Genomic DNA, 27,616 nt, shown 5'->3' with positions numbered 1-27,616 from the left:
GGTGTTCATAATTTAATCAGGCGAGAGACATTGAGATTCAATATCTCGATGTATCATGGGGTTATACTTTTACAAGCCTCAATTTGGTACATTTTCTTTATCTGTATGGCACGGCCGAGTCTCCCCTGAATAACATAAAATCACTGGTGACTTCCCCCAAAGCAGATCGTGGGAATTCACGTTAATATAAAGGGGCCCAGTGCGCCTGATGGCAATACGTTGCAGGATTCCACATCGTTACACAGTGCGAGTATATATATGTACAGTAGTTTCGTTAGCTTGTGTGCTTGGCATACAATCAGGAATTCCAAATTCTCTTTGGGGACAGACTCAGCCCATCATGCCTCCGTCAATAAAATAGGCCCCACAGCTGTGGAAAGTCAATAGTTGTCTTATGAAGATTGGTCCCCTGCTACTAGAAAGCAGCACCAAATCAGCCAGGACACATTCCATTGTATCTTGTAGCCTCTATTAAGCTCTAACTGGACTACGACCCTTTCCTAAAGGACTCCTTCACTAACACATTCCTGCGGAGGGAGCTGGTAGGAACGTTGGGTTGCTCGGTCAATGGCCAGGGTCAACGGCGGCGTGGTGTATTCCGCAAATATGCCCAACTGTGAGGGGCGTGCACAAGCCGGCGTGAGTAGTTTAAACGTTGAGTTTTATTAGGGCACCACGGGGTGACCAGCCCTTCCCCAATCCCCACCCAGCCCCACCCAACCCTTCCCCACCCAGCCCCACCCCACCCAGCCCCACCCTCCCCACCCAGCCCCACCCCACCCAACCCCTCCCCACCCAGCCCCTCTCCACCCAGCCCCGCCCCTCCCTCCCCACCCAGCCCCTCCCTGCACGACGGACACAATAATCCCCTGTGGGCTGGTGTAACCAGGAGGTTCCTACCAGTATAAGTTCATGATTGTCAATGTACTTACTCCCAGTGCCTCAAGTCCTGGGTTTAAGCCCAGGTGCTGGGAGTCGCGCATTCACGACACTTGGAAAAAAAGCGTTACACGTTGAAGACTGAGTTTGTTGTTGTTGCGTAAAAATCATGTTTAATTGTGACAATATATGGCTTGTGTGACGGTGACAGCTGTGCATAGTCTGTGGTGTCATCACATATAGTTGTCATAAAAATCACAGGCAATTGAGCATTCAGACAAAAGCATATGAACATGCGTGTGCACATATGGGGGGGGGACATAGGTACACATGCATGTGCTCATATCGACATGCTCATATCGACATGCACACATACAAACACACCAAACTCGTGGGGCAAATGCTGTTAGCAAGCGCCTATTCAGATTGGCACGGCATACTGAGGGGTGGCATTTCCATAACCCGGTCACTTGTTACCCCAGTGATGATGTTGACAACATGCCAGCTCCTGGTCGGGCTAAGTCGACCTAGGGGAGGTCCTGGACTGGTTCTGATGTCACTCACCACTGATGTTAGAACTCTGATGAAATCTGCATCATTACACGCCAACGGTGTGTACACGAACACGCATGGACCCCCATTTACCCAGTAGGAACGAGTGCTGTTAGCGAGAACCTATTCAGGTCAGCACAGTGCACAATGAGTTGCTGTGACCGGCACTACACTGAGTCGCATTTCTCTCTGTAATGCTGATGTTTACACACGGCACCAGCTTTTCTCGAGGACCAGAATCAGTTCAGATAATGGGCCACCGATGTTAACCGTGGCTGGTAAACAGACGCAGGCCGCCGAGTATTTAGCAAAGTGCACTAACCACGACAGGACCACTCTCCACACACGTGCGCGCACGTTCAAGTGCGTCCCTGCATGAACGGCAGGAAGAAGTCGTCCGTGGGCGGTGTGGCTGGACGAGGTGGGGTCACGTCGGTGAAGCTCAGCGACAGCGACAGCGTCAGCGGCACGCTCCGTGTGATGTTACACTGGGGGACAAGGGGCGATAGTTACATGGTCTGATTCAAACTTTTCCATGAACATGTTGGCTATAACTGGTGACAAGGGGGAGCCCATAGGGGTACCCTCATTCTCTTTGTAGAAGGTGCCATTCCAGGTAAAATAGGTGTTGGTGAGGCAATGCCTAACCAGCGCAGGTACATCGAGACAGGGAGCGGAGTTACATGTAGAACTGAGATGGTACATCTCCCCGTGTTACATGTCCCATCTGTAAACCCAGAAAACGATTATTGATGCACCATATCAATGTGTTACATGTCGGGGATATGGTGAGATAGTGACAACATGACTAACGTTGAATTATCCAGCGATATGTGGTTTCAGTCCTGTGAAAAGGTCTTAACTTTGCTGTTGCCCCACGTACAATCCCTGTCGATGAGATCATCGCTGAAGTGGAATCAGCAGTTAGACATCTCCCCCATAGTCAAGCTGAGATGACTCGGCACGAAGTTGACAAAATTATTGAGAGCAGCAAATTGCCAAAAACAAATATTAACTTCGGTGAAGCAAAAGCCTTAAGGGAATTAGGAGCAAATAAAGATATCCAAATTATTGTTGCTGATAAGGGGCTGATCGATTTGTTGTTATGCCCCGTGAGGACTATGATAATAAAACCAAAGATTTTTAGAACGTAAAACAACAGCAATCATCGCCAAGTCATCTATTCCCAAGGAAGAGCAATACCTGATCAAACCAAGGGCATCAAAACCACCAAGATTTTATGGGCTACCAAATTTTTTTTCACAAACCTGATGTCCCATTAAGACCCGTAGTACAATAGGCTCTGCCACGTACAAATTAGCACAATACTTAACGAAACAAATACAGCTTTACATCGAACATCTCGTAAATATAATGAAAGATATTAAGCTTAACCCTAATGATATCCTCGTAAGTTTTGATGTGACCTCTCTATTCACGAGGGTTCCGGTCAACGGGTCAATTAAATTACTCGACACTCTGGTAACGAACAAAGGTTTAGCCAAAGATATCCCAAGACTAGCTGAACACTGTCTAAAGAACACTTACTTATTGTGGCAAGGTGACTTCTATAAACAAAAGGAAGGAGCAGCAATGGGCTTTCCTTTGTATCCTGTGATAGCAAATTTGTACATGGAAGATTTTGAAGCAAAAGCAATAGCTTCAAACACACTAAAACCATCTGCTTGGTTTAGATATGTGGATGGCACATTGGTGGTCTGGCCACACGGCAAAGATACACTGAACGCATTTCTCAATCATCTCAACTCGCAAAACCCATCCATCCAGTTCACCATGGAAGTGGAAGCTGATAGAACTCTGCCATTTCTGGATATTCTGCTCGGACGGGGTTGAAATGGAAAAACAACACAGTGTTTACCGAAAGAAAACGCATACTGACGCCTATCTGAATGCAGTCACACCATCACCCCGCACAGAAATCTGCTCTTATCAAGACGCTCATTCATCGAGATGGTGAGAGTCTGAGAAGTGAAATGCAACATGTTAAAGAAGCGCTGCAAATGAACGGTGACAATGATGCACAAATCAATAGGGTATTGAATACCAAAACCAAATCAAATAACATTCCTGCGGAGGGAGCTGGTAGGAACGTTGGGTTGCTCGGTCAATGGCCAGGGTCAACGGCGGCGTGGTGTATTCCGCAAATATGGCCGACTGTGAGGGCGGGCGCAAGCCGGCGTGAGTAGGTTAAACGTTGAGTTTTATAAGGGCACCACGGGGTGACCAGCCCCTCCCCACCCAGCCCCTCCCCACCCTCCCCTCTCCACCCAGCCCCACCCCTCCCATTTTTGGATGCACGACGGACGGACACAATAATCCCCTGTGGGCTGGTGGAACCAGGTGGTTCCTACCAGTAATAGCATTGAAACTGCCCAAGTAATTAAAACGATCAAAATTGCGGGAGTAACTGATAAGCTAGCCAGATATTTGGAAAAACAAAACATCCGAGTCCGATTTGGCACGGTACATAAAAAAACAGAAATTAATATCTGGTACGAAAGATGTATTACCGAAGCTATCAACAGAAGGTGTGTACAGGATTAACTGCACGTGTGGTAAATGTTATGTTGGGCAAACAGGACGAATGATCAGCACGAGTATAAAAGAACATCAGAGAAATATTAAATTATCCCAAATACAACTGTCAGCAGTAGCAGAACACACGTGCCAACAAGGACACTCAATTGATTTTGATAATGTTGAAGTGTTGTGCAAAACTAGCTACTACTGGCCAAGACTAATTAGAGAATCTATCGAAATTGAAAGAAATCAAAATAACTTTAACCGTTCGGATAGCTACCGCCTTAGTGCTGCGTGGAAGCGAATCATGAAATACATAATTTAATTGCATGCCTACAAAGGGCAGCGTACTTCAATAGGGATTACCGTTGGTATGGCTATTTCAATAAACAATAGACAGGAAGGACACGTTCAAAGGGCCTGCATAATGCACATGCCTAATGTACGTTGACTCAGTAATTCCCCCCCCCCCCCCCCCACATTGTGCAAGAGCGCAGAAGCCTACTCTCCACATCTACGCCCCTATGTAAGGAACGAAACAGGTGACTTCTCCACAAATCTGGCTGTCGCCTGATGAAGCTCATTGTAATTACTGGCGAAACGTCGTACTCAGATTGTAAATATTGTTGCTTTGCTCTCCAACACACCGGTTAGTGCTGTACTAGTGACGAATTGGAATGTTCTGTTTAGGTGACAACCCTTACCAGTTGGCTGTGTCGGGTGGTGGCGGTTTTTAACAACGCATTGATATATTTACGCGATCTAACCCAAAAACCTCCGATGGAAGACCCAGGTATATTGGGACATTATGTAGATAGAGGCATGTACATGAGTACACACAGTTATATGCGGACACAGGGACCCATTCTGTACTACACATACTCGGGAGCGTGCCTGTGTAATAAAGGTCGTGGAAGCGACTTCTGGAATCTGGTCTTTATTTGTCTTTCGTTCACAACACTCCTATCTTACTCCTTCACGCTGCTGACAGACAGCGTGAGAGGGAGAGAGGGAGAGAGAGAGACGCGCGGCCACGTGGCAGCCTGGACCCCGCTCCAGCGTGGCCTCACCCTCCGTTCGTTCCAGATCTGACCACGTGTTTTTCGTCTCCACCCCTTTTAATACCCGGGTCACATGGTACCTTTCCACCAATCCTGGTTAACCTCTATGGAATCTTCTAGACTCCATCGTACGCTCCCGGGACCACGCCCCTGAATCGTCCCCTCATTGGCTGTGGCTAAAGCCAGCAGAACCAATCCTTTACTTACAGATGTCACCTTCCCATTACGTCAGGGCCACGCCCCTAGACTTCCTCCCATTGGCTATGGGCCAGGACCGGCAGAGCCAATCATCGTAACGAGGTGTGATCCATCAGCAACCCGGATATATCCTCACATTACACGTGTATGAGTATGTGTGAGTGCAAGTGAGTGAGCGGGCCTATGTGTGCGTTTGCCCTTGTGAGTGAGCATGCCTGTTTGATAGTGAGTGATTTGAGTGTGTGTGTGTGCCCATGTGAGTTGGCAAGTAAGTGAGCGTACTGGTTTTGTTCGTCCTGGAATGATCCGTGCCCCGACCACGCGCCTCTGTGGGTTTTCCAGGGACCCGTGCAGCGACCACAGCACGTCGAGTTTTGCGGACAATGTCAGCGTACAATTGAGAGCGTCGCATTCCAACCCCTCCTGCGGTGACACGCAACAACGCACGCTAGTCGGCGCACATATGTTCCCGCGCCGCCACACGCTACAACACACCGAAAAACCACGCCATGAATCGTACAAAGTACACGTGCAGCGCTTTTGTCAGTCCAAAGCTGGTTAAAGGCCTGCCAACACTGTACAAGTTATTTCACCGTACTTCACCATGCGGTCTTTCAGGTTGGTGAAGACGTGGAGATAAGAGCATGGTACAGCACAGCAGATTTAGCTGCGCTGCCCACAATTTAGCCCTGCAGCAACCTCTAACAAACATAATAAAACCAGATAATTGGTTTTTTACCCTTATATCTGGCAACAAAAACTGATACCTTTTTTTACGAGGAGTCATGTTTGCATAGACCACAATACCTGCAGTCGGAATGCAAACAAAAAACACAACTCTGATAATGTATGCACTGTCCTTGAAGTTGATTGGTCCACACCCGAGACAGCTTTCCTTAGAGCCTAGTCTCACATGGGTTGGACCAGATGACGCCAAAAGGCGCCAACCCATGTGAGACTAGGCTCTAAGGAAAGCTGTCTCGGGTGTGGACCAATCAACTTCAAGGACAGTGCATACATTATCAGAGTTATGTTTTTTGTTTGCATTATGACTGCAGGTATTGTGGTCTATGCAAACATGACTCCTCGTAAAAAAGTGTCAGTTTTGTTGCCAGATAGAAGGGTAAAAAAACTATTATCATATTTTTTACTGGCAAATGAGGTACCAATGGTGTTAATAAAACATGTTTGGGATAGATCGCGTAAATCTAAATGTGTCGTTAACCCACAACTACCCAGCAGCCAATTAGTAAGGTTTGCCACGTCGACAAAATGTGCCAATTAGTACTTCAGCACACCGGTGTGTTGGAGAGTAAACCCACCAACATTTATAATTTGAGTGCGACGTTTCACTGGCGATTACAACCAGCTTTGAAGTTTTCGTGACTGCAGGGATCCATACTCTTGGTCCTTTCGGTAAAGTCACGTAGGTAAAGAAAATAAAATAAAAGATAAAAAGAAATCACGACGTTTCGGATGCAACACAAGCATCCGTCATCAGGTGGGAACAATCACAGCAGATAATCCCCTGATGATTGTAGCTCTTTTGCCTATTTCAGCAACTGTTTTTTGCGATTTATTTTTATCTTTTATTTTCTTTTCTTTACCTACGTGACTTCATCGAATGAACCAAGAGTATGGATTACAACCAGCTTCATCAGGCGATTTGCCCATGGGAAAACGATCGTTTAACGAGTTTTCCCCTAGCGAGCAATTTTCTCAACGTGTCTCGCTCATTAAGCGAGAAGCGCCTCTAATTGCCTCTTGTTTTACGCCGCTGCCGGTTTTTGCACCTCCAGTGGCCGCAGGAGTTATGTCAACCGATTGCGGTACAATGCACGGAATGAATCGCACATGCCTAATGTACGTTGACTCAGTAATTCCCCCCCCCCCCCCACATTGTGCAAGAGCGCAGTTGGCTACAAATGGTGCGAAAGAAGTTCAACGCACATGAATCAAACATTCTTAAGCGTGTAATTCCATGCACGCGTTGTCAACAACATTCCCTGTCGAGCAATGACTCAATGAATTTCCACGTCTCTTGTAGCAATCCTTTAGTGTACATGTGTTTGCAGTGCCAGCATCACAGTGAACAGGGTTCAACTCCCAAATATATACAGTGGAACCTCGGTATACGACCGCTTTGGAATAAATCGAATTTGGTATACGTCGTGTTTTTTCGAGAGAAAAAAATTAACCCGTAAAAACTAAGTTTTTCACTATAAATCCTTTATATGTAAGATCACCTCTTGACATGCCCCGTATATTCCCGAGGGCACTAGCGTTGACCCGTTTTACCACTTTCAAGAACCTGGCGGCTTCAATTTAACTGCTCTATAAATAGTCTCCAGTGTACAGCGTGGGGGCAGGGATTTCATGCCATGTGGTTAGTCAACATTTGCGTCATCATGAAACGGGCGGCTAGAGTCCTCTTGTCCTCTGGCTTGAGATGGCTGCCACCTATGGGTCAGATGATTGTCTTCCCTAAACAGTGTAAAATTTTGGAAAAAAATTTTCACGAAAATTAATTGTCACGCACAACGAGTCTGTGTGCAAAATGTCAGCTCAATTGGATCACGGGAAGTGGGTTAAAAAACGACCAAAAGATTTGCACGGTCGTAAGCAAGCAAGCAAGCACGCAAGCACGCAAGCAAGCAAACAAGTGAACTTAATATAAAGGATTTAAAAATGTCTTGGGATACGACGTCTTGCTTGGGATACGACGTCTTGCTTGAGATACGATGTGTTTACTAGAACTTGTGTGGGTCGGGATGAGTCACCGCGTACAGTACCCGCGTATGCCCCATTCATGACTGAGACAAAGCGAGAGGGGCGGGGGACGTGGGGGAGAGGGGCGGGGGATGTGGGGGTCTGCCCCCATGGAGGGTTGAGCCTCGGGTTGAGGTACGCCACGTGACCAGCGCAGCTGGCAGCAGTGCGGTCACGTGGCTTCTGTATGCATTTTAGTAATTAGTGTCTAAATTATTTTATACAACCCCATTAATGTATAATATGCCATATAAAATATCATTTATTTTCCTCTGGAACGGATGATTTCCTTTCCCTGTATTTCTTATGGGAAAAAATTGTTTGGTATACGTCATTTTCGGTATAAGTCCTACCTTCTGGAACGAATTAATGACGTATACCGAGGTACCACTGTACATCATTAGTGGTATAAAAAAAAACTTCCCCTCAGCCTCCCCTAGGTCAACTCGGCCTGCAATGCAGTGTTCCAACATCAGCAATGGAGAGACAAAGTGTCACTGGACATGATGCCAGCCCACACAACAGCCAGCCTTAATCGTTGCTCGCGAACAACAATTGCTCCAACAGTCTCTATAGGTAAAAGGGGGGACATTGTTTATAGTCTGAGCTTACCAAAAGTGTGGCCAATCCCACGATGGGTACAGAGGGTGCCTCCATTTTCAGATCCATCGCGTCTCCCCACTGTGTCAGGTTCTCCGGATAGCTTTGGTTTCCGTTACCGAGCCATGCGTTCAACACACGGCGCTGTATTTCCATGCAGTTCGTTTGATTGTCCAGCCTGCGCACAATGACACATCGGCAACACACACGACCATATCAGCACGATACTGGTAGGAACCTCCTGGTTACACCAGCCCACAGGGGATTATTGGGTCCGTCCATCCATCGTGCAGGGAGAGGCTGGGTGGGGAGGGGAGGGTGGGGAGGGGCTGGGTGGGGAAGGTGGGGCTGGGTGGGGGGTGGGAGGGGTGGGGCTGGGTGGGGAGGGGCTGGTCACCCCGTGGTGCCCTTATAAAACTCAACGTTTAACCTACTCACGCCGGCCTGTGCCCGCCCTCACAGTCGGGCATATTTGCGGAATACACCACGCCGCCGTTGACCCTGGCCATTGACCGAACAACCCAACATTCCTACCAGCTCCCTCCGCAGGAATGTGTTACGTGGAAGAGACACCCTACACCAGGGCATGAACCCACACATAAGAGATACTGGTGCAGTATACCAGCATGGTTATTATGAACCCCTAGTGACAAGGGAGTAAAATCAAGATCTTAGTGGTGGTGATGATTCAACGCTTTGGAAGCAACATGAGGGTTTGAACCCAAGTGTTCAGTGGCAATGGCTGTGCCCTGACCTGGCCACTATGCACCTCCTGAAAGGGAGATGCTTGTGATCAAGTCACGGCAACGCACCAAACCCCGATCAGATCTTGGAAGTGAAGCGGCGTTGACTCTGGACAGTGCTTGCAAGAGTGACCACTACACAGTAGTCAGGTTATTAGAGGCTGCGGGATTATGTGGTCAGCGTCGGATGGGAAGTGCAGCGCAATACATTGTTGCACTGTCATTTTATTATCCAATAACTAAGCTCAATGTTTTCACCGAACCATACTGACCAGTGAGGTGAAGTATCGTCAAATAACTCTTCGCATACGCGTGTGGAATGGGGGGATCATCCAACAGCAGATGAGCAATAAGTATAACCCGTAAAAACAAAGTTTTTCACTATAAATCCTTTATATGCGTGGCAGCGAACTTAATATAAAGGATTTAAAAATATATTCGCCTGTGGAGGACGCGGGGATCGATCCCGCGACCTTTGGCAGGGGAAGCGAGGGCGCTACCAACTGCGCTACTCCGCCACGGCCTGTGTAGGGGTTACGCTCTGGGCTCTTACACTCTGACGTTCAGCCAAAGCCATGAATGCGTTCTATTTGAATATATGTAAAATATTTTTTTTTTGCTTAAAAAGTGTAAAATTTTGGGAATTTTTTTTCATGAACAATAATTGTCTGGCACAACGAGTCTGTGTGGAAAATGTCAGCTCGATTGGATCACGGGAAGTGGGTTAAAAAACGATCGAAAGATTTGCACGGTCCTAAGCAAGCAAGCACGCAAGCAAGCAAGCACGCAAGCAAGCACGCGAACTTAATATAAAGGATTTAAAAAGAGCTGTACACATGTACATGAAAGAGAGATACTCAGACCAAGGTGCCGGATCTGACCTCTGCCATTGTTGGTTTCCTGTTGCCGAACGAATACATTATAAGGTCGCACTGAATACACACAAAGTGCTTGCCACAAATGAACCACAAAACCTTGCTAATCTCGTCAAAGAAGCATAGACCATCACAGGAACTCCGTTCATCTTCACAGCGGCTTTTGGCTAGCCATCGAACAAAGACGGTCACTACATCGTGCTTTCAGATGCGTTTCCGCGGCCGTCTGGAATGCTCTTCCGATATTAGGAAGCCATTGGAGCTGTGCACTTTAAAATCTAGAATAAAAAAAAACTCATTTCTTGAGAACTACTTTTGGTGTTTAGTTTGTTGTCCTTCCCCCGCAAGTCCGATTAGCACGGTTGACTACGTACGGTGCGAAATTGAATTTAGGCACACAGAACTAGGCACTCTTGACTTGGTCACCTTTAACCGCATGTGTCATTCCCCGGGGGCTGTTGGGTGAGAGACAAACCTGAGGGTGCATCCAGCTAAGGTTTGCACTCCAAAGAGAGCCGGCCGACGCTGACGATCGCAGTCCGTGTCAGTCGGGAGATGAACTTGAATTCGCGTGGTGAGGGGGGGTGGTCAAGGAAGCAGGGAATCGAGACGTACACGAGAGGTCATGCACGTGTAGGAATGTCTTCAATTTATACATCTACTGCTGGTTGAAGGCCTCCCCGTAAGCCATTGCCATCTCTCGCCATCTTCAGAGGTAATAATCCACCTAGCACCTGCTGCACACGAGCCAATTTCATCGCTACCAGGATGTGTTTACACGGGATAATATCACAGTGGATGTTTGAGGATCGTGCCTAAGCAATTGACCTCTGAAACCTCTGGATGTGTGCCGATACTTGCACCGCCAAAGGCACGGTCGTTTACAATTTTGTGTTACATATATGCGGGCCAAATTATACGAACGTGTGCAAGGCATGCAATGGTTGCATCGGCTAAAAGGTTTAAAAATTAAGGTAGATTTATTTTAGCAAATTTCTACACTCGCGATCGAAAAGTCACGCGTGAGAATCCACTAGCTTTAGTATGTAAATGTTGACGCGCTGAAAAATCTGAATTTTTACAAAATCTGGAACTCGTCCCTTATGTGTACGTTTCCTAAATAGCACTTAAGACGAGCAACCACCACGCATGTCAGATTACTGCAAGCTGCTGTGTGTGGCCTATGTGAATAGTGCAGCAACATCCATTGTTGCATTTCGACTGCAAGTGTTGTGGTTATTGCAAACATGATCCCTTGTATAAAGGTGTCAGTTTTGGTGCCAGATAAAAGGGTAAAAACATATTACTAAAATCCATTGTGGTTCTGTACTTTCTATGGTCACACTGACCACTCTGGTAAATTATGGTCAACTCTCCCTCATGACACGCATGGAGCGGGGAAGGCCCCCATCTAACAGTGGATTCACAAAAGGGCTGTGCACGTGTGTGTGTAAGTGTTGGCTGAAGGATATGAAGTGTTTGAGATGCCAAGCAGTGGATGATCCCAAAGGTATCCTGGGTTCCCACTACGCTTGGTAGGTATATTCCTCTCATTCTGCGCCCAGACACATACACAGGTACACACACACACACGCGTGCAGACTCCAATGCATGCACACCTATTTACACACATTTATGCTTTTATACAAGCACCAACGGTTTCAAAGATCATTGTGGACAACACGCATCATTGCATTTAACTGCTCTCTTCAAACGCACGTGCATATTTTGAGATCACATGAAGTGTCCAATGCTTGCTGGCAAGAAGTCACGGGACATGCAGGTTTTATGGGTCAACCGAGATGACTGGTAGATGCACCCTCTGTACTTGCCACTGTGCCAAGTTGTGTGCTCAGTCAGCACACACCACACATACACTTCGTAAACAACTAGAGTTTCAACAGGCAACCTTTCCTCAAATGTTACCCTAAAATTACAATCACCGTGGGAAAGACTGCCACTAACGTATTGGTCTTCAAGCCGCAGTCACACATACGAGTCGTGTTACCGTTGGCAGCATCACATTCAGGCACAAAGGACAACAACAGCTGCCATATGCCCCTAAGTGGCGGTGACGTAACACAATGCTTGTCAGGCTAGGTGCACTTTGAGGCCATGTGAAGTGTCGAAGGCTTGCTAAAAGGTCACGGGGTGCCATGGGTTGACTGAGATTACTGGCAGATGCACCACCTACGGTCCCCCTACGATTGGACAACACGAAATACAAGAAGACAAAGATCTGCCGTAGCACTTTAAAAGACTTTAGGGGCAAGCGCTGTTAGTGAGCACCTATTAAGGCCGGCACGGCACACGAGAAGGTGGTGTAGCCAGCACCATTCCCGGCTGATTTTTGTCTCCCCAGTAGTGTTGTTTACACATCGCACCAGGTACACATTTGAGGCTGAGTCGACCTACAACAAAGACACATGCACACAGTACCTGTACATACATACCTGCACAATATACGTACCGAAACGAAGGAGACAGTGAATGTCTGAAGTAAGGAGGAGTTGATGGGTGTCAAGTTCGCCTGGTCTATTATTGCCGTCACGTTATCAATGTAGCCCGAGGCAGCATTATACTGCACGTTGAACTGAACCTGATCGCAGAAACAACACAGTACACAGCACACTTGTACACACTACACCTGTACAAGCTACACCATTAATGCACATCTATGTACACAGGTCACAATTCATGGCACATCTGAGCACACTACAGCACACACTTGCTCGCCATATCTCACTCGCACACACCACACAGACAATACTCATGCACACCATGGCTGTACCTAACACACACGTACAAGCAACACATGACACCAGAACACAAGCTATGCTACGCCTGTAAGAAACGTGTTTGTCCACACAATACATACATGTGCAAAACCAACGTCCATTATACACCCGAATCACAGGTACCACATCTGCATACAATACACCACTCCTAAACACACTGCACACCACATTACACCTGCATGCACACATATTATTACACGTGTCCCTGCATTGTTGTACGTGCATGATAACATTGATTGAATCATCCCTGGGATGAAATAACATTGCACTCTGAATGCATACATATGCGATTGTGCGAGCACATATTTTCGTGTGTAATGCGTGCATTCATGCATGAACGTTGTGCGTGAATGTGTGGGAACATGTATAGACATTTCTTCGTTATGTCTATGTGCATGTATGTGCGTATGTGTATCAGAGCCATTCCCTTTTCACTTTGGGGTGCGACAGGGATGTCCTCTGGCACCTACATTATTTTACATCTTTTTCGACCACGTACTTCGAGGAGCCATGGCTGTACTGGAGGATTTTCCATCTGGTACATACCTAGTGGCATAGTGCTGGCTGCTGGCGAAAATGGGGAACTGCGGTGTACAGCAGTACTGAAGCGTATTATTAAATAAATACAATTACAATTCCTTAGAAGGGAAACAAATACCAATGAATAACAATTGAATGATTACCAATCTAGATAATTACAATACCCTCCCCCCCTCTTAGCCTCGAATCACTGCACCAGATTGAATTAAATGATGACGTCACCCTGCTGCTGCTGCTCTATTTAAGACCGGGAGCAACAGGAGAGCTTCGCCATTCTTGCCCGATGAAGCTGAATGTAATTACCAGCTAAAACGTCGTACTCAAATTTTCAAATGCTGTTGAATCTCTCTTCAACACACCGGTGGGCTAAAGAAGTGAATCATTTTGCCCTTTAAAAAACGTGACACATTTTTTTACTGTTTCGCCGTGTCTGACCCAAAAACATTTGTTATGAGCAGTACTGACATCAGCAGGCTACGATAGACACCAGAGGGGGACATCTCGGGGAAGGGTCACAGAGGAGGGGCCCATAGGGGGGCCCATCAGGAAGTCTCAGGAACCGGCTAGTAGGTTCCAGAAAGGGGGCGTGGCCCGGGCGGAAAGGGGGCGTGGCCTGGGCAGAAAGGGACGTGGCCCGTGCGGAGCGAGGCCACGCTGAGAGTATAAGAGGTGCCCCTATGGGGGAACTCGGGGCTGTTGCTGGAAGTAGGATGGTACTCGTTAAATAAAAGTGCCTCCAAGTCTTATCGTCTCCGAGTTAGTCACTACACTTCTATACAAAGAGAAGCAGATCGATGCTTGGGTGTGGTCGAGGCATGGCTCCCTATTGGCCAACCGTGTTATTACGCTGATGATCTCGTGATTACTGCTCACTCTGCGGAGGAGTTGGAGGCACTGCTGGAGCGTGCTACTAAGAGATAGAGCCTGAGCCTCCAAAACTAAGCACCTGCCTGGGTATTTTGTATCATTTAACACTCCACACCCTCAACTCCCCATTGGTGTGGTAGTCGTGGAGAGTCCATACCTGGGCAGTACACTTCTGACAAACTTTGGTTTGACAGTAGAGGTCTCACTCTGCATCAGTCGAGCGGCATTATATTTTCATCGGCTGCGTAACACTGTGTGGAAGATTACTTGGTCTGTCACTCCACTTGAAGCTTCGGATCTTCTCGGCCAGACATGCCCTCCCTTCTCTAAGCTTGCAAAACGTGGACCCCCCCTAATGGAACATCTTCGCCGGTTAGAAAAATTCTGGCTAGCCTGCCGACGATCTAGCCTGGGTTTAACCAGGGGTGGGGGGGGGGGGGGGCTAAACGGGCGCAGCATGGGCTAGAGAAGAGATAGAATGTGGTTCGAGAGGATATGGAGCTGATGCGACGCTCACAACAATGAGCGGAGCGCCGGGCGGCTAAAACACATCAAGTTGACACAGTAGGGGGCACAGGTGGTACATTGGCCAGTCATCTCAGTCAGTCAACCCATGGCACCTGGGTCTGTCTCGTGACCTGCCAGCGGGCGATCAACACTTCACGTGGCCTCAAAGTGAAAATAGCTTGGCACAAGCGCCGTGGTGATGTCACCGCTACTTTGTGGTGAATGGCAGTTGTTTTTGTTATTGGTAGCGTATGTTTTATACCTTTATCAATGCATTTGCACAGTGGTCCGAGGTCCAACTAACATTTTTGGGTGTATCTTGCCATATGACGGGGACCAAATCGACTTCTTGATGCAGAGTAGTTTCATTCAGAAGAACCTGGGAGCAGAATACAAGAAGCAAAAATGCATCAGTTTTCACTTGGTTCAAAACCCACAATTTACAAGTGTTGGCTCAAATGTCCAACATGACCATTATGAATCACATGAAACTAATTAAACCTTTCCCATTCCAATGACATGTGGGTATGTATGTGTATATCATAAAAAAATAACTTTATTGGCGAGTCTTTAGGTCAGAAGACGTATCGAGGCTCCCACAAGGCCATGCGGGAGGGTGTGTGGCAAAGTTTGGCGCCAGCTATCGTAGAGTGCGGTCGTGTCGCTACAGTTCTCTGCTGTGAGTACAATGTCTTTAAAAACAATGGCGCTATGCCTCTCTAAATAGAATTAACACAAACCACTTGCACGTCGTTCCGAGATTCAGCAGTCAACGAGACCCCACCCTGCGACTTGCAGACGTCTCAGAACAGGAAAGGGTTAAGGGACATCCAGTCCTGGAGATTGAACCACGAATTTCATAAATTCTGGCGCCGTGACCTGACAGACATTATTAATTCCCTGCGGAAGGCAGATAGCTCTGCTCCACTCTACAACTGACCCATGCCGAGCAGAGGTCGCAACCGGGTACCCGATACCCGTACCCTACCCGATACCCGGCTACCCGTACCCGGCCGGGTACGGGTACGGGTACCCGTTTGCGACCCTGGTGCGGCCGGGTACGGGTAAGGAATTAAAACCCGTTTGCGACCTCTGCCGTTCACGACTGAAACAAAGCGAGAGGGGTGGGGTGGCGTGGGGGAGAGGTGCAGGGGGTGTGGGGGGCTGCCCCCATGGAGGGTGGAGCCCCGGGTCAAGGCGCGCGACGTGCGGGGTTGAGGCACGCCATGTGACCAGCACAGCTGGCAGCAGAGCAGTCACGTGGCTTCTGTATACATTTTAGTAATTAGTGTCCAAATTATTTTATACAACCCCATTAATGTATAATATGCCATGTAAAATATCATTTATTTTCCTCTGGAACGGATTATTTAAATTCGTTTGGGATACGTCATTTTCGGTATAAGTCCTACCTTCTGGAAAGAATTAACGACGTATACCGAGGTTCCACTGTTGTCATAAAAATGTGGCACCAGAGAGAAAACCAGCACCCAGTGCTTGAAACCTTTAAACGAAGCTAACTAACCTTGAGGAAACTGAAGGTGGTGAAGATTTTCCCGTCAAGGAAAGAGTTTTCTGTGCATGCCGTTTTGAGGTCACTAATCAAACGCAGGCACGATACTGAACGGTCCATTCGAAACCCTGCACGCACACCAACAGACAGACGCGATGCAATCTGACACGTTACATTAATTGCCGTGATTATAGGACATTTTATAATTCAAGAGTGTTTGGTCTAATTTTTACTGACCCATTAGTATTATATGCCTTGCTTGTGTTGTCTCATTCATTCAGTTGAAAGGCATTTTAGCATTCCATTTGCATTGTGGATAATGATCACGTTCTACGCAAGATTCAATGCATGCAATGTGAATATGAATATCAATTTCAATTAATAAATCGTTCTATGGCTAGCTGGAAGAGTTCCCATCAAGAATGGAACACGCACACATTATATACAATGAAGCATATCCATTACCAGACTGTGGTGCTGTTAATGATGTTGTTTATTCTGATAGTGTTGCCAATGTTGATTGTGATGATGATGGCAGAGATGATGATGTTGATTATTGTGGTGGTGGTGGTGTTGATGACAATATTGATTCTGATATTTGATTGTAAAATTGCTCTAAAAGTTGACAGTGGTGTTGATGATAATAGTGATAAATTTTTCTGGTAATGTTGCTTATGGTGGTGGTGGTGGTGATATTCGTGATGTTGGCCATGATGTTTAATTGTGATGTTGGTAATAGTGTTGGTAATGATGAAGATGGTGATGTCGATTGTAGTAATGTTGTTAATGTAATGTCATTCACCTCCAATTAGCATGATTGGCTCCGTACGGTGTGAAAGAAGTTCAAGTTCGAAGTTCAACATAATCGTACTGGTAATGACGCGGTTGATGGTGATGAGGATGTTAATATACAGGCGGTCCCTGCATTTACGAAACAATGCGTTCCTGCAAACCTCGTCATAAATCAAATCTGCTTTCCCATATACAGTAGAGCCTTCACTTGCCGATGTGTTTTTCCTTTCATCAGCTACATTTAACAATATTTCAATAGGTAGAAATACACATAAATAGAAATACACATAAATACTTGAGAATGCCACCAAGTCACATCGCAAACCAGACTGACTGTTCAAATGCGTTCGGAGTCATGTTGGAAGTTGCGTTGTAAATCAAGTTTCTGCGTCGTAAATTGATCCATGGTGGCATTATATAAACATCATAAATGTGGATCGTGGTCAATCGAACCGTCGTAAAACCGTTGACCGCCTGTATGTTGAAGACATCATTTGCGGGGATGTCAATTGCCATCGTGTTGTTGATGATAGCATTGGTAATGATGATGATGCATATGATGGTGATGGTGATGAAGTCAACGCTGTTGATGGTGTTGATGTCCTCACCCACAGGGCCACCACGCCCACAGATTCCGGTTGGAGAGACGGGGACAGGGACAGAGAAACGAGTTCGTACATTAGACTCGAACACAACCTCAATAGGGTCACACACCTGGATGACACAAAAACACAAAGAAAGTCAGAAACAGAGACACAGAGACAGTTAAATAATTAAAACTACAGTCACTATGATAATTGTTTTTTTACCCTTTTATCTGGCAACAAAACTCACACCTTGTTTACAAGGAGTCATGTTTGCATTGACCACAATACCTGCGGTCGTAATGCAAACAAAAAACACAACTCTGATAATGTATGCACTGTCCTTGAAATTGATTGGTCCACATCCGAGACAGCTTTTCTTAGAGCCTAGTCTCACATGGTGTTGGACCAGATGACGCTGTCAGTTCGGTTGTCAGATAAAACGGTAAAAAAACAATTATCATATTTTGCTACTGGCAAAGGAGGTTCCAATGGTGGACTACAGTCACTACTTTCACTAATTTAAAAAATCCGAGTTTCATGATTTTCACTGGCCGTTCCTTCAAGGCTGAGTGGCCAACCCCGACAGTTTGTCACGGTGAAGCAGGCTCGGCTCAGATGGTTTGGGCATTTGTTGAGAACAGGCAAAGGTGCATAATAGAGGGTTTGTTTGGGTTAGATCGCATCAATATAAATGTGTCATTAAACCAGCCACCACCCGACACAGCCAATTGGCAAGGTTTGTCACGTAAACAGAACGTGGCCAATTCGTTACGAGTACAGCACACCGGTGTGTTGGAGAGTAAACCCACAACAATTACAATTTGTAGTACGACGTTTCGCCGGTAATTATAACTATCATAATCAGGCAACGGCGATATTTGTGGAGAAATCCTCCTGTTTCGTTCTTAAATAGAGGGATAAATGTGATGTCGTCACTTGTGAACCAATCAGGTTAATGAATGAATATACATTACAATGGATATCAATTACTGGTTGGGTTAATCATAGGGTAATCAACATACATTATGCATGCACATTGTGCTTGTACATCCTGCCGTTTTTTGCGTGCACAAAAATCAAAGCTATCAATAGAAGGTGCGTACCGGATTAATCGCTCTTGTGACATGCTGCGCTACGAACCCGGCTAACCGGGTTTGATTCCCGCTCGCAGTCGGCACTAGTGACGATTATCTAAACCGGTCCTGGGTCTCTCCTAGGTCGACTCAGCTTTAAATTAGTACCTGGTGCTGTGTGTAAACATCGCCACTGGGAAGACAAAGGCCACCCACCCCCTCGTGTGCCGTGTTGGGCTTCATAGATGGTCGCTAACAGAACTTGCCCCAACATCCTGTTAGGGCTATACGGGGGATCTTTGTACTCTGCTGTCAAGCCGCATTATATTTTCATTAGCTGCATAACACTGTATGGAAGCTACCTGGTCTATTACTCCATAAGAAGCTCCGGATCTTCTCAGCCACAGTTATGCCCTCCCTTCTCTATGCTTGCGAAATGTGGAGACCTTTAAAGGAACATTTGTGCTGGTTTGAAACATTCAGGCTGGCCTGCCTATGTTCCATTCAGGATTTAACCAGATTTGATTGTGTGAAGAGCTCACAGATCCATGAAAGATCTGGACACAATCCCATCAGTGAGCCCCAGCAGACGAAGCTGTGTTGGGTGGGTAATGTACTATAGTCTGCATGCCAAGCCACTGCAATGCCTGGCTATACGACCACATCAGAGGATAGAGGAGAGGTAGACTGATGTAAAAAAAAGACCTGGAGCTGATTGGACTTGCAGATAACTGGTACTGGTGGTGTCAAGATTGGCCTCTGTGGAAGAGGCTCATATGGAGGACGCTACTGGGCAGATGGAGGCAGTCACCCTCCAATAACATTTGAGGGCAGAGGAGCGATGCTCACAACAATGAGCAAAACGTCTAGTGCCTATAACGCAACTAGGAGGCACAGTGAGGGGCACAGATGGTGCATCTGGCAGTCGTCTCACTCGGTCAACTGGTAACACCTGGGGTTGTCCCATGACCTCCTGCCAGAGAGCCTTCGACACTTTACTTGGCCATCAAGGTGCACCTAGCCTAGCACAAGCGCTTTGGTGATGTCACCGTCACTTAGTGGAAAATGGCAGTGATACTGGTAGGAACCTCCTGGTTACACCAGCCCACAGGGGATTATTGTGTCCGTCCGTCCGTCGTGCAGGGAGGGGCTGGGTGGGGAGGGAGGGGCTGGGTGGGGAGGGGAGTGTGGGGAGGGGCTGGGTGGGGAGGATGGGGAGGGGCTGGGTGGGGAGGGGCTGGTCACCCCGTGGTGCCCTTATAAAACTCAACGTTTAACCGACTCACGCCGGCTTGTGCCCGCCCTCACAGTCGGCCATATTTGCGGAATACACCACGCCGCCTTTCACCCTGGCCATTGACCGAGCAACCCAACGTTCCTACCAGCTCCCTCCGCAGGAATGTGTTTATACCCTAGGTGTGTACTGACCCCGAATGTGTATATGTTTGTGTACTGCCCCTGGGGGGTAGCAGTGGTTAGCGCGCTGCGCTATGAACCCGGTGACCCGATTTCGATTCCTGCTTACGGCCAACATCGGTGACGATTATCTGAACTGATCCTGGGCCTTCTCTAGGTCGACTGAGCCTCAAATGAATATCGAGTGCAATGTGTTCATATCGCCACGATGGAGACAAAGGCGATTAGGCGTGGTCCTGGCAACCCACCCCCTGGTGTGGCATGCTGGCTTTCATAGGTGCTAACAACACTTGCCCCAACAGTCTGTTAAGACCAAATGGGGGATCTTCATCTTCATACTCTAGGTGTGTGCACTGACCCTGTATGGTCTTGTTGTGCAAGCTTCTGGTGTCTTCTCCACCCACATGAACGCTGTACCCACTCCGCTTTGCAACACTTCTTTGTCGAATTCCGTGATGTTGCGCATGACCGGGTAGAAGTTTCGACACGAAACTGGAAGCAGAAAAATGTGCGTGCACATGCGAGAGTGAAAACCTTGGAGACCGCGCGGGTGCTCAATTGATTAAGCCTGACAATACACGGAACATTGAGTTTCTCTTGATGTTATGCATGTGTATCACAGCGCAGGCCGCTACACAGGAAAACCTTGCCCAACGTGGCTTTATCGAACACGTATCTAGGCTCTACACGGTTTACCTGATGAGGTCTGTTTTACAGAACACGGGGGTCATAAAACTTTATTTGGAGCTTTCGTGACTGCAGGAATTACTCTTTGGTTCTTTCGGTAAAGTCACGTATAAAGAGAAAATAATCAATTAAATAATAGAATACGACGTTTTGATTGCAACACAAGCAATCATCATCAGGTACAAATGAAATAGAAAACAAACCTAGTATACTTAGAAATATAATGCAATACAACACAGAGGGTCGGCTAACATAACAGTCAACACCCTACCTGGTTGATTACGTTCTTCCAGAGAATGCTAAATTTGAGAGAGAGAGATAAAACACAGAACCGGGGACATATAGACAGACATATAAGCAGAGAGATATAACACAGAGACACATAAAGAGAGACACACACATAAGCACACAGAGAAACCACGCCTCTGTGTCGAGGCCTTAAACAGAGAGAGAGGGGGTCATATTTCGGTGATATGCAGTTTGATGCTGCTAAGATTCGCATCTCCGCATGGAAAAAAAAAGAGTGGCGTTAATAATTCTGCATCCGTTGGAAGGTGGGCATTAATCGACCATGTATATGCGCAACACAACGCGCACAATGGCACAACGCAAATGTTTCCACATTGCCGCATGCGACTGTCCATTCGCTGAGGATGTTAGTCATACGGATGCCTAGATGGCGAATCATTAACGTTCAAGTGACAGTGTTAGGGGCGAGCGTCAGGCGTGAGTGCCGCGGTGAAGTGAAATAAAAGAAATGGGAGTCCGCATGACACACAAGAATTGTAGCGCCACTCAGCATCCTTTTGTACAATAACAAGGATGGAAATCATGTAGAATTATTTAAACAAAGAGGGAGGGGGTGATCATTTCGGACCAAATGCAACCCTATTTTTCCCATCAGGGCTATTGTTCGTCCAACACAATTTTGTATGTATGAATGTAAAACTTCTTTCGCACCGTACATAGCCAACCATGCTAATCGGTGGTGCGGGGGAAGGACAAGAAACACAGCATAACATGCACGTAAAAAAATACATATCACGTGTACAAGAAATCAGCTTACCTGAATGAGCAAACCATATTTAAGCCTTTGAAGAAAATCAAGAAATAGCGAAGCAATTACAGTGAGTGTTCTTTGGGTCTTTCGGTAAAGTCACGTCGATAGGTTCAAAGAAAATAACAAAATAACAAATAACTACGACGTTTCGATCGCAACACAAGCAGTCGTCATCAGGAAAAGGGGGGTTAGCTTCTAAAGACAACTGTTTATATAAAGGTTTGAAATGGGCGTAGCCCAAATGTCAGCAGCCAATGCTAATGCAAGTGGTGGGCAGCGACCGAGGTGGTGGTGCGTTTTCCACCAATCAAAGGGCTGCCAGGCAAAAATTAGCATGTCAATGTAAGATCGCCGATCATCCACCACGGCGAGCAAACCAAGGTGGCTATGTTAATGTTACGATCGAAACGTCGTAGTTATTTGTTATTTTGTTATTTTCTTTGAACCTATCTGCGTGACTTCACCGAAAGACCCAAAGAATATTAATTCCTGCGGTCACGAAAGCTTTAAGTTAAGAATTACAGTGAGGTTAATAATAGTGATGTTAAGAGTCCTGGGGGGTTATGTACGACGCAAGTTGTTGCTCGCTGCTAGACCACCATGCACGAGCCGCATCTGCATCGGTGTGTACATAGGCGACACTCGCTGCAGCTTGCAGGGCAAATAGCTCGTGCGATCGTGTGCTCGGAGTGCTCAGCGCTCCGTGTGTTTACAATGCTGATGTTTATTTATCCTGCAGTAAATACTTTTGATAAATACGGTAATTACTTTTACTCAGGACGCAACTCTGCGTGCATTTTCCTATTTGTTTTGCTTCTCAATCACGTGTTTATCACATGCATTAAAGACACGTCACCGTCACGCTTCAAATTTCCCCGCTCTTCCATTGGTTAAGGTTCTCAGGAAAAGGTGGTCATTTCATGCAGCTGCACAAACGTATACATGAAGGGGGTGGGGGGGGGGTTGGGAATTGTGCTTTGATACATGCAATGTGTGCTAGATAATTAAACGTGGTTTGATTTACTGAGATGTGACGCATGCATTACAGTGCAGGGAGATTTGAGGAATACACAAGACAGGTTTTGGAAAAAGGGCAAGCGTTTCACACTGCACATGCGGCACATCAAAAGAGGAGACACGACACTCTGTTGTGGATTTGGGCTCAACCATCACAGGGCCACAGACATGGCGATGGCATGGAGAATCCATCCTGTAAATTAGTGCTGATGATGACAACGATGGGGTGCTGTTGGCGGATGACTTGGCGAGTAACTCACAGTCGTTGTGGGTGATGCAGGCCAGGCTGGGCCGGCTGTCGTCGAGGCTGTAGGGGGTGTTGTGTTTGAAGAATGTGGAGGTCGGCACACACACACGCGCCCATCTGCACACGGACATGCATAAAACAACCATAATCACACACCCGGGCCGGTACGCAATCTGAGTATGTTGTGTGCTTCGCGTATTCTGTTATCATGAGTACTAATGCCCTGTGGTACTCATATTTTTACGTACTTTTGTCTTGTGTATACTTAAACGCCCTCTTCGTCAATCCACTGCTGGAAGAGGGTCTCCCCACACTGTGCCGTTCATGGGGGTTATTTGGCAATAACTCAGTATGCTGTTCAGTGTAAGTTGGCGAATGTGGTGACTCAAACACAGGAGCATAGAACACTACAACAATTGATTTTGCTGCACCACACCCTACTGATAACTCATGGACAACTGAAATCCAGATTGAAACCCACGATTTCGGTGATAACAACTTGGTGTTCTAACACCTGAGCCACCCAATCGCCTTACCATCCGGTAATGTTCGTCATCTTGTCTTCCATTGTGTCTGCTTATGTCAGGTTTGCCGCTGCCCAACTCCTGACCCGCACCCGTAAACGAGACCACATCATTCCAAAACCCCGATCACTTCCCTGGCTCCCAATCCGATCGACCTCTCCCCTCTAATCTCACTCTACTCCTCTGCACGGAGTCTCCGCTGAAGCTCCCAGTCAGTTGGAGGTTGCTCATTCTCCTCCGCTGCCACCATAGTCTGGAAATTCCATCTGCCCAGTCATCCATACTATTTACTCCCTTGCCCCTGTTCCAGTCCAGGTTCAAGTCGTTTCGTATTTCTTCTATGACCGCCTCTTTCTGTAAAATAAATAAATATAACCATTATTTCTGAATAGCATCTTGAGATGCAGTCACCCTTATACGCTATGTAAATTTACATTGTATTTCTACACAAGTCTTTGGGATCTCTATGTAATCAGTCTATAGATCTCTACGTAAACCTGTGGCTCTCAACATAATTGTAAAGGTCTCTATGACTGCCCCTATAAAGTAAACATGCTCACTGTTTCTCTACAGCACCTTCAGATGCAATCGCATTTAGACGTTCTGTAAATCCACGTTGTTTTGTATTGTGTGGTGTGCTTTTTGTCGTGCCCATCTCGTGCTGTTTGTGTCACCGGTCTTGTGGACTTGATGTGAATACTTCGCGTTCATAGGCTGTGCAGTCGTTGTCACAGCCGCAGCTGACATCGCAGCCATCTTGACTCAAGTCGCAGAGGCAGGGAATCATGCCTGCTCATGTACACGCAAACACGCACACACACATTAGGGTTGCTGTGATACATTTTTTGCTGAAAATATTAAATTAATTTTCACGATATGATGATTCCACTGCGTTTGTTTTCACAATTGTGCTGTATAGCTCTCCGATGTGTTTTTGGGTTGCACCGGGCATACATCCCAAAAACACATGGAAAGATATGATAATTGCGATATCCATTTCCCACGACTTTGTAATTCACAATTTAATTATATAGTTTGCACGTTGCTCTATTTACAGATTACTAATACGTTCAACTGCAGTTCACAAAATATGAAAGTGCTGTTATCGATAACCAATTAAGGCTGGCACAAGTGCCTGTGAGAATTTTATTGACGACACTGTGCCTGGCCGACTTTGTCTTCCCAGTGCTGTTGTTTGACGCATCACACCATGTATTAAAACTGAGTTGACCTAGTGGACGCCCAGGACTGGTTCTAATACCACTCGCCACCGATGTTAGAATGGGAATAGAACTCGTGTCTCCGGGTTTGTAGCACAGTGTGCTCACCAGTACGACCCCCCCACTTACCGTGCACATATATACAGACAGACCTCGCTTAGCATGACCCCGTAGAACGCTGATTCGTTATAGCGCTTTGTCCTGGAGGAGGTTTTTTATAAAAAGATTAAGAAATCTACAAAGTTGCTTACGAGTGAGAACACGCAGCAGCGCTGACCAAGAAAATGTACCCTGTATGATTTATGTCATTACCGATACCCCAAATGAAGCCTTCATATATTGTTCGCAGGGAAAAAATTACTCCGTTGGGAACGCATTCCCATATACATAATGGTATAATGACCCCTTTTACCACTGATTTGAATGTGCTCACTTTTCCAGGGGCGCTAAGCGAGGTCTGCCTGTATATCAGGACTCCAGAAATCCCAAGTGATGTGGGGGAAAGTGTCGCACAACGTGTTATCCGTGGTGCACCAGGATAGTACACGAAAAAAATCTGCACTGAAAATAGTGGTTTGTAGGGTTTTTAGCAATGTAATTCGGATAAATCTGTGAAGAATAATTCACACGTAACTCATCAATCCATGAGAAAAATTTGCTTTTGGAAGCCCAATAGGAGCAAATATGCCACTGGGGGTCTGTAGTCAAGGATTTTGTTTACTTAAAATCCAAAAACGGAAAAATCCTGTACGACTCAACATATCATGCAGGCCAGTCGATGCAATGTAAACCAAATATATATTACCATTTGGAAATAAATAGAGACACCATGAGGGGATTTCTTTTTTTACACTGAAGCATGGCAGGGGTCGGCAACCTTTCAAAGAAGAAGATATTTTTTGTCTTTGACCAAAATAGTTCGAGAGCCGCAACACACGCAGAGCTGCTTGTGCACAGCAGATGACAAACACATTCTGACTTAAATAAACAAAATATGCTATGGAATAAACTGTGTCTCTTCAGTATTTCCCCTCCCCTTAGTTATTCTTTAACAACACAGTTTGACCGTACATTTTGTTGTCACCAAGACATTCCATAGTTTAAGATTTAGGTTTAAAAAAATACGGCTGCCCGCAAAACAGGGCAGCCAAATAGCCGCATGCGGCTCCGGTGCAGCAGGTGCCGATACCTGCTGCCATTTCGGTAAGCCGGGTCAAGCCACTTGTTGCAAAATTAGAAAAATCCGACTCTCTTGAGTTGTTAGAATCAGAATATGCAATTTTACGGCTGGAGCAATCCGAGGACCTACAAAAGCTCTCTCTTTTTTATACCACAGATATCCATACTCTTTGGTTCTTTCGGTAAAGTCACGTAGGTAGAAATACAATCAAACAAATCATGACGTTTCGATCGCAATCTTCATCAGAAGCAAATGCAATTGTCTTATGGTTGTTATTGTTTGACTTGCATCCCACTGGGATTTTTGCACACAGCATTGATGTACGGTGCTTTTTCTGGAAGACGTTGCTGTTTTTTCCTGGATTTTTCTGTTTGCGCATAGTCACTTTAAGATGTTTCTTGTTCATGTTTTTGCTTGTTGCGGTTGCACCCGATTCAAGAGCCGAATGGCTCACAGGGCTATTCTCTCCATATATATAGGGCAAAGTTGTGATTATGTGTCTGTTCAAAATGTTTAGCGTACATCCCGACATGCAGTCTGCCTAAGCAGCAGGCCATGCTTTTCCACCTGATGACGGACACTTGTGTTGCGCCCGAAACGTCGTGACTTATTTTACTTTATACCTACGTGACTTTAACCGAAAGAACCAAAGAGTATGGATTGCTGCAGTCACGAAAGCTTCAAATCAATATTGATCTCAACCTTACTTCAAAGAAATGTCCCCATCACAAGGGAGTTGCCCGTCTTGAATCGGCTGTACGCCGTATGAAACCTGAACACTCTCATTTCCCTGGACAAGGACACGGGTAGAACCCGTATGGGTCGACAGTTATTCACAAGCTCGCATCGATCGAGCAGTGGATCGATCACAGTCTGCCGATGCTGTTCAATTGTAGCGGTCGCCATGGTGACGCGCGACGCCTCTCCACACCAACAGCCCCCGCTCCGCGCGTCTCCCTCACCCTTGGCCGTGGTCTGGCTTCCCGGAATCTCCGTGCTCGTTGGGGTGGCTTGGGTCGAGGGGGTCGAGGGGGTCGAGGGGGTCGTGGTGGTCTGCGCGAAACAGCAGAGAGACAGCGACAGCAGCAACAGCAGCGACGGCGCAAAGACGCTGCGTACGATGGAGGCAGCCATGACGATTGTGCGTGGCACGTGACCTGCGGAGCCCGATCTCAACATCCGGGTAACTGGGGGGCTATGGGACCCGCCTCTCAACATCCGGGTAACTGAGGGGTCTGTGTTGGAAGTCTATGGGACCCGCCTCTCAACATCCGGGTAACTGGGGGGCTATGAGACCCGCCTCTCAACATCCGGGTAACTGAGGGGTTTGTGTGTCAGTCTATGGGACCCGCCTCTCAACATCCGGGTAA

The 27,616-nt window shown here is 46.6% G+C and overlaps 1 protein-coding gene across 2 annotated transcripts; it reads right to left on the bottom strand.

Moving 5' to 3' along the window:
- Positions 1 to 1,035: 1,035 nt before the first annotated feature.
- Positions 1,036 to 27,412, bottom strand: TCTN1 (tectonic family member 1). 2 transcript variants are annotated; one of them, XM_061577742.1, is made up of 13 exons: positions 27,209 to 27,412; positions 24,521 to 24,635; positions 23,336 to 23,439; positions 20,670 to 20,803; positions 17,844 to 17,949; positions 16,456 to 16,571; positions 15,193 to 15,309; positions 12,689 to 12,817; positions 11,692 to 11,773; positions 10,694 to 10,793; positions 8,613 to 8,778; positions 5,514 to 5,654; positions 1,036 to 1,919 (listed from the first exon to the last, which is right to left on the bottom strand). In XM_061577742.1, exons 1-13 carry the CDS (start codon positions 27,378 to 27,380, stop codon positions 1,791 to 1,793), a joined length of 1,611 nt encoding a protein of 536 aa, XP_061433726.1. In that variant the 5' UTR covers positions 27,381 to 27,412; the 3' UTR covers positions 1,036 to 1,790. The 2 variants fall into 2 exon arrangements, with proteins under 2 accessions (XP_061433726.1, XP_061433727.1); XM_061577743.1 differs by having other exon boundaries at positions 10,694 to 10,790.
- Between the last annotated feature and the right edge of the window lie 204 nt (positions 27,413 to 27,616).

The sequence above is a fragment of the Lethenteron reissneri genome, chromosome 64 (assembly GCF_015708825.2).
Source record: "Lethenteron reissneri isolate LAM-NWPU_2019-01 chromosome 64, ASM1570882v1, whole genome shotgun sequence".
Classification (NCBI taxonomy): Eukaryota; Metazoa; Chordata; class Hyperoartia; order Petromyzontiformes; family Petromyzontidae; genus Lethenteron; species Lethenteron reissneri.
This window is presented reverse-complemented; position numbering and strand designations above follow the sequence as displayed.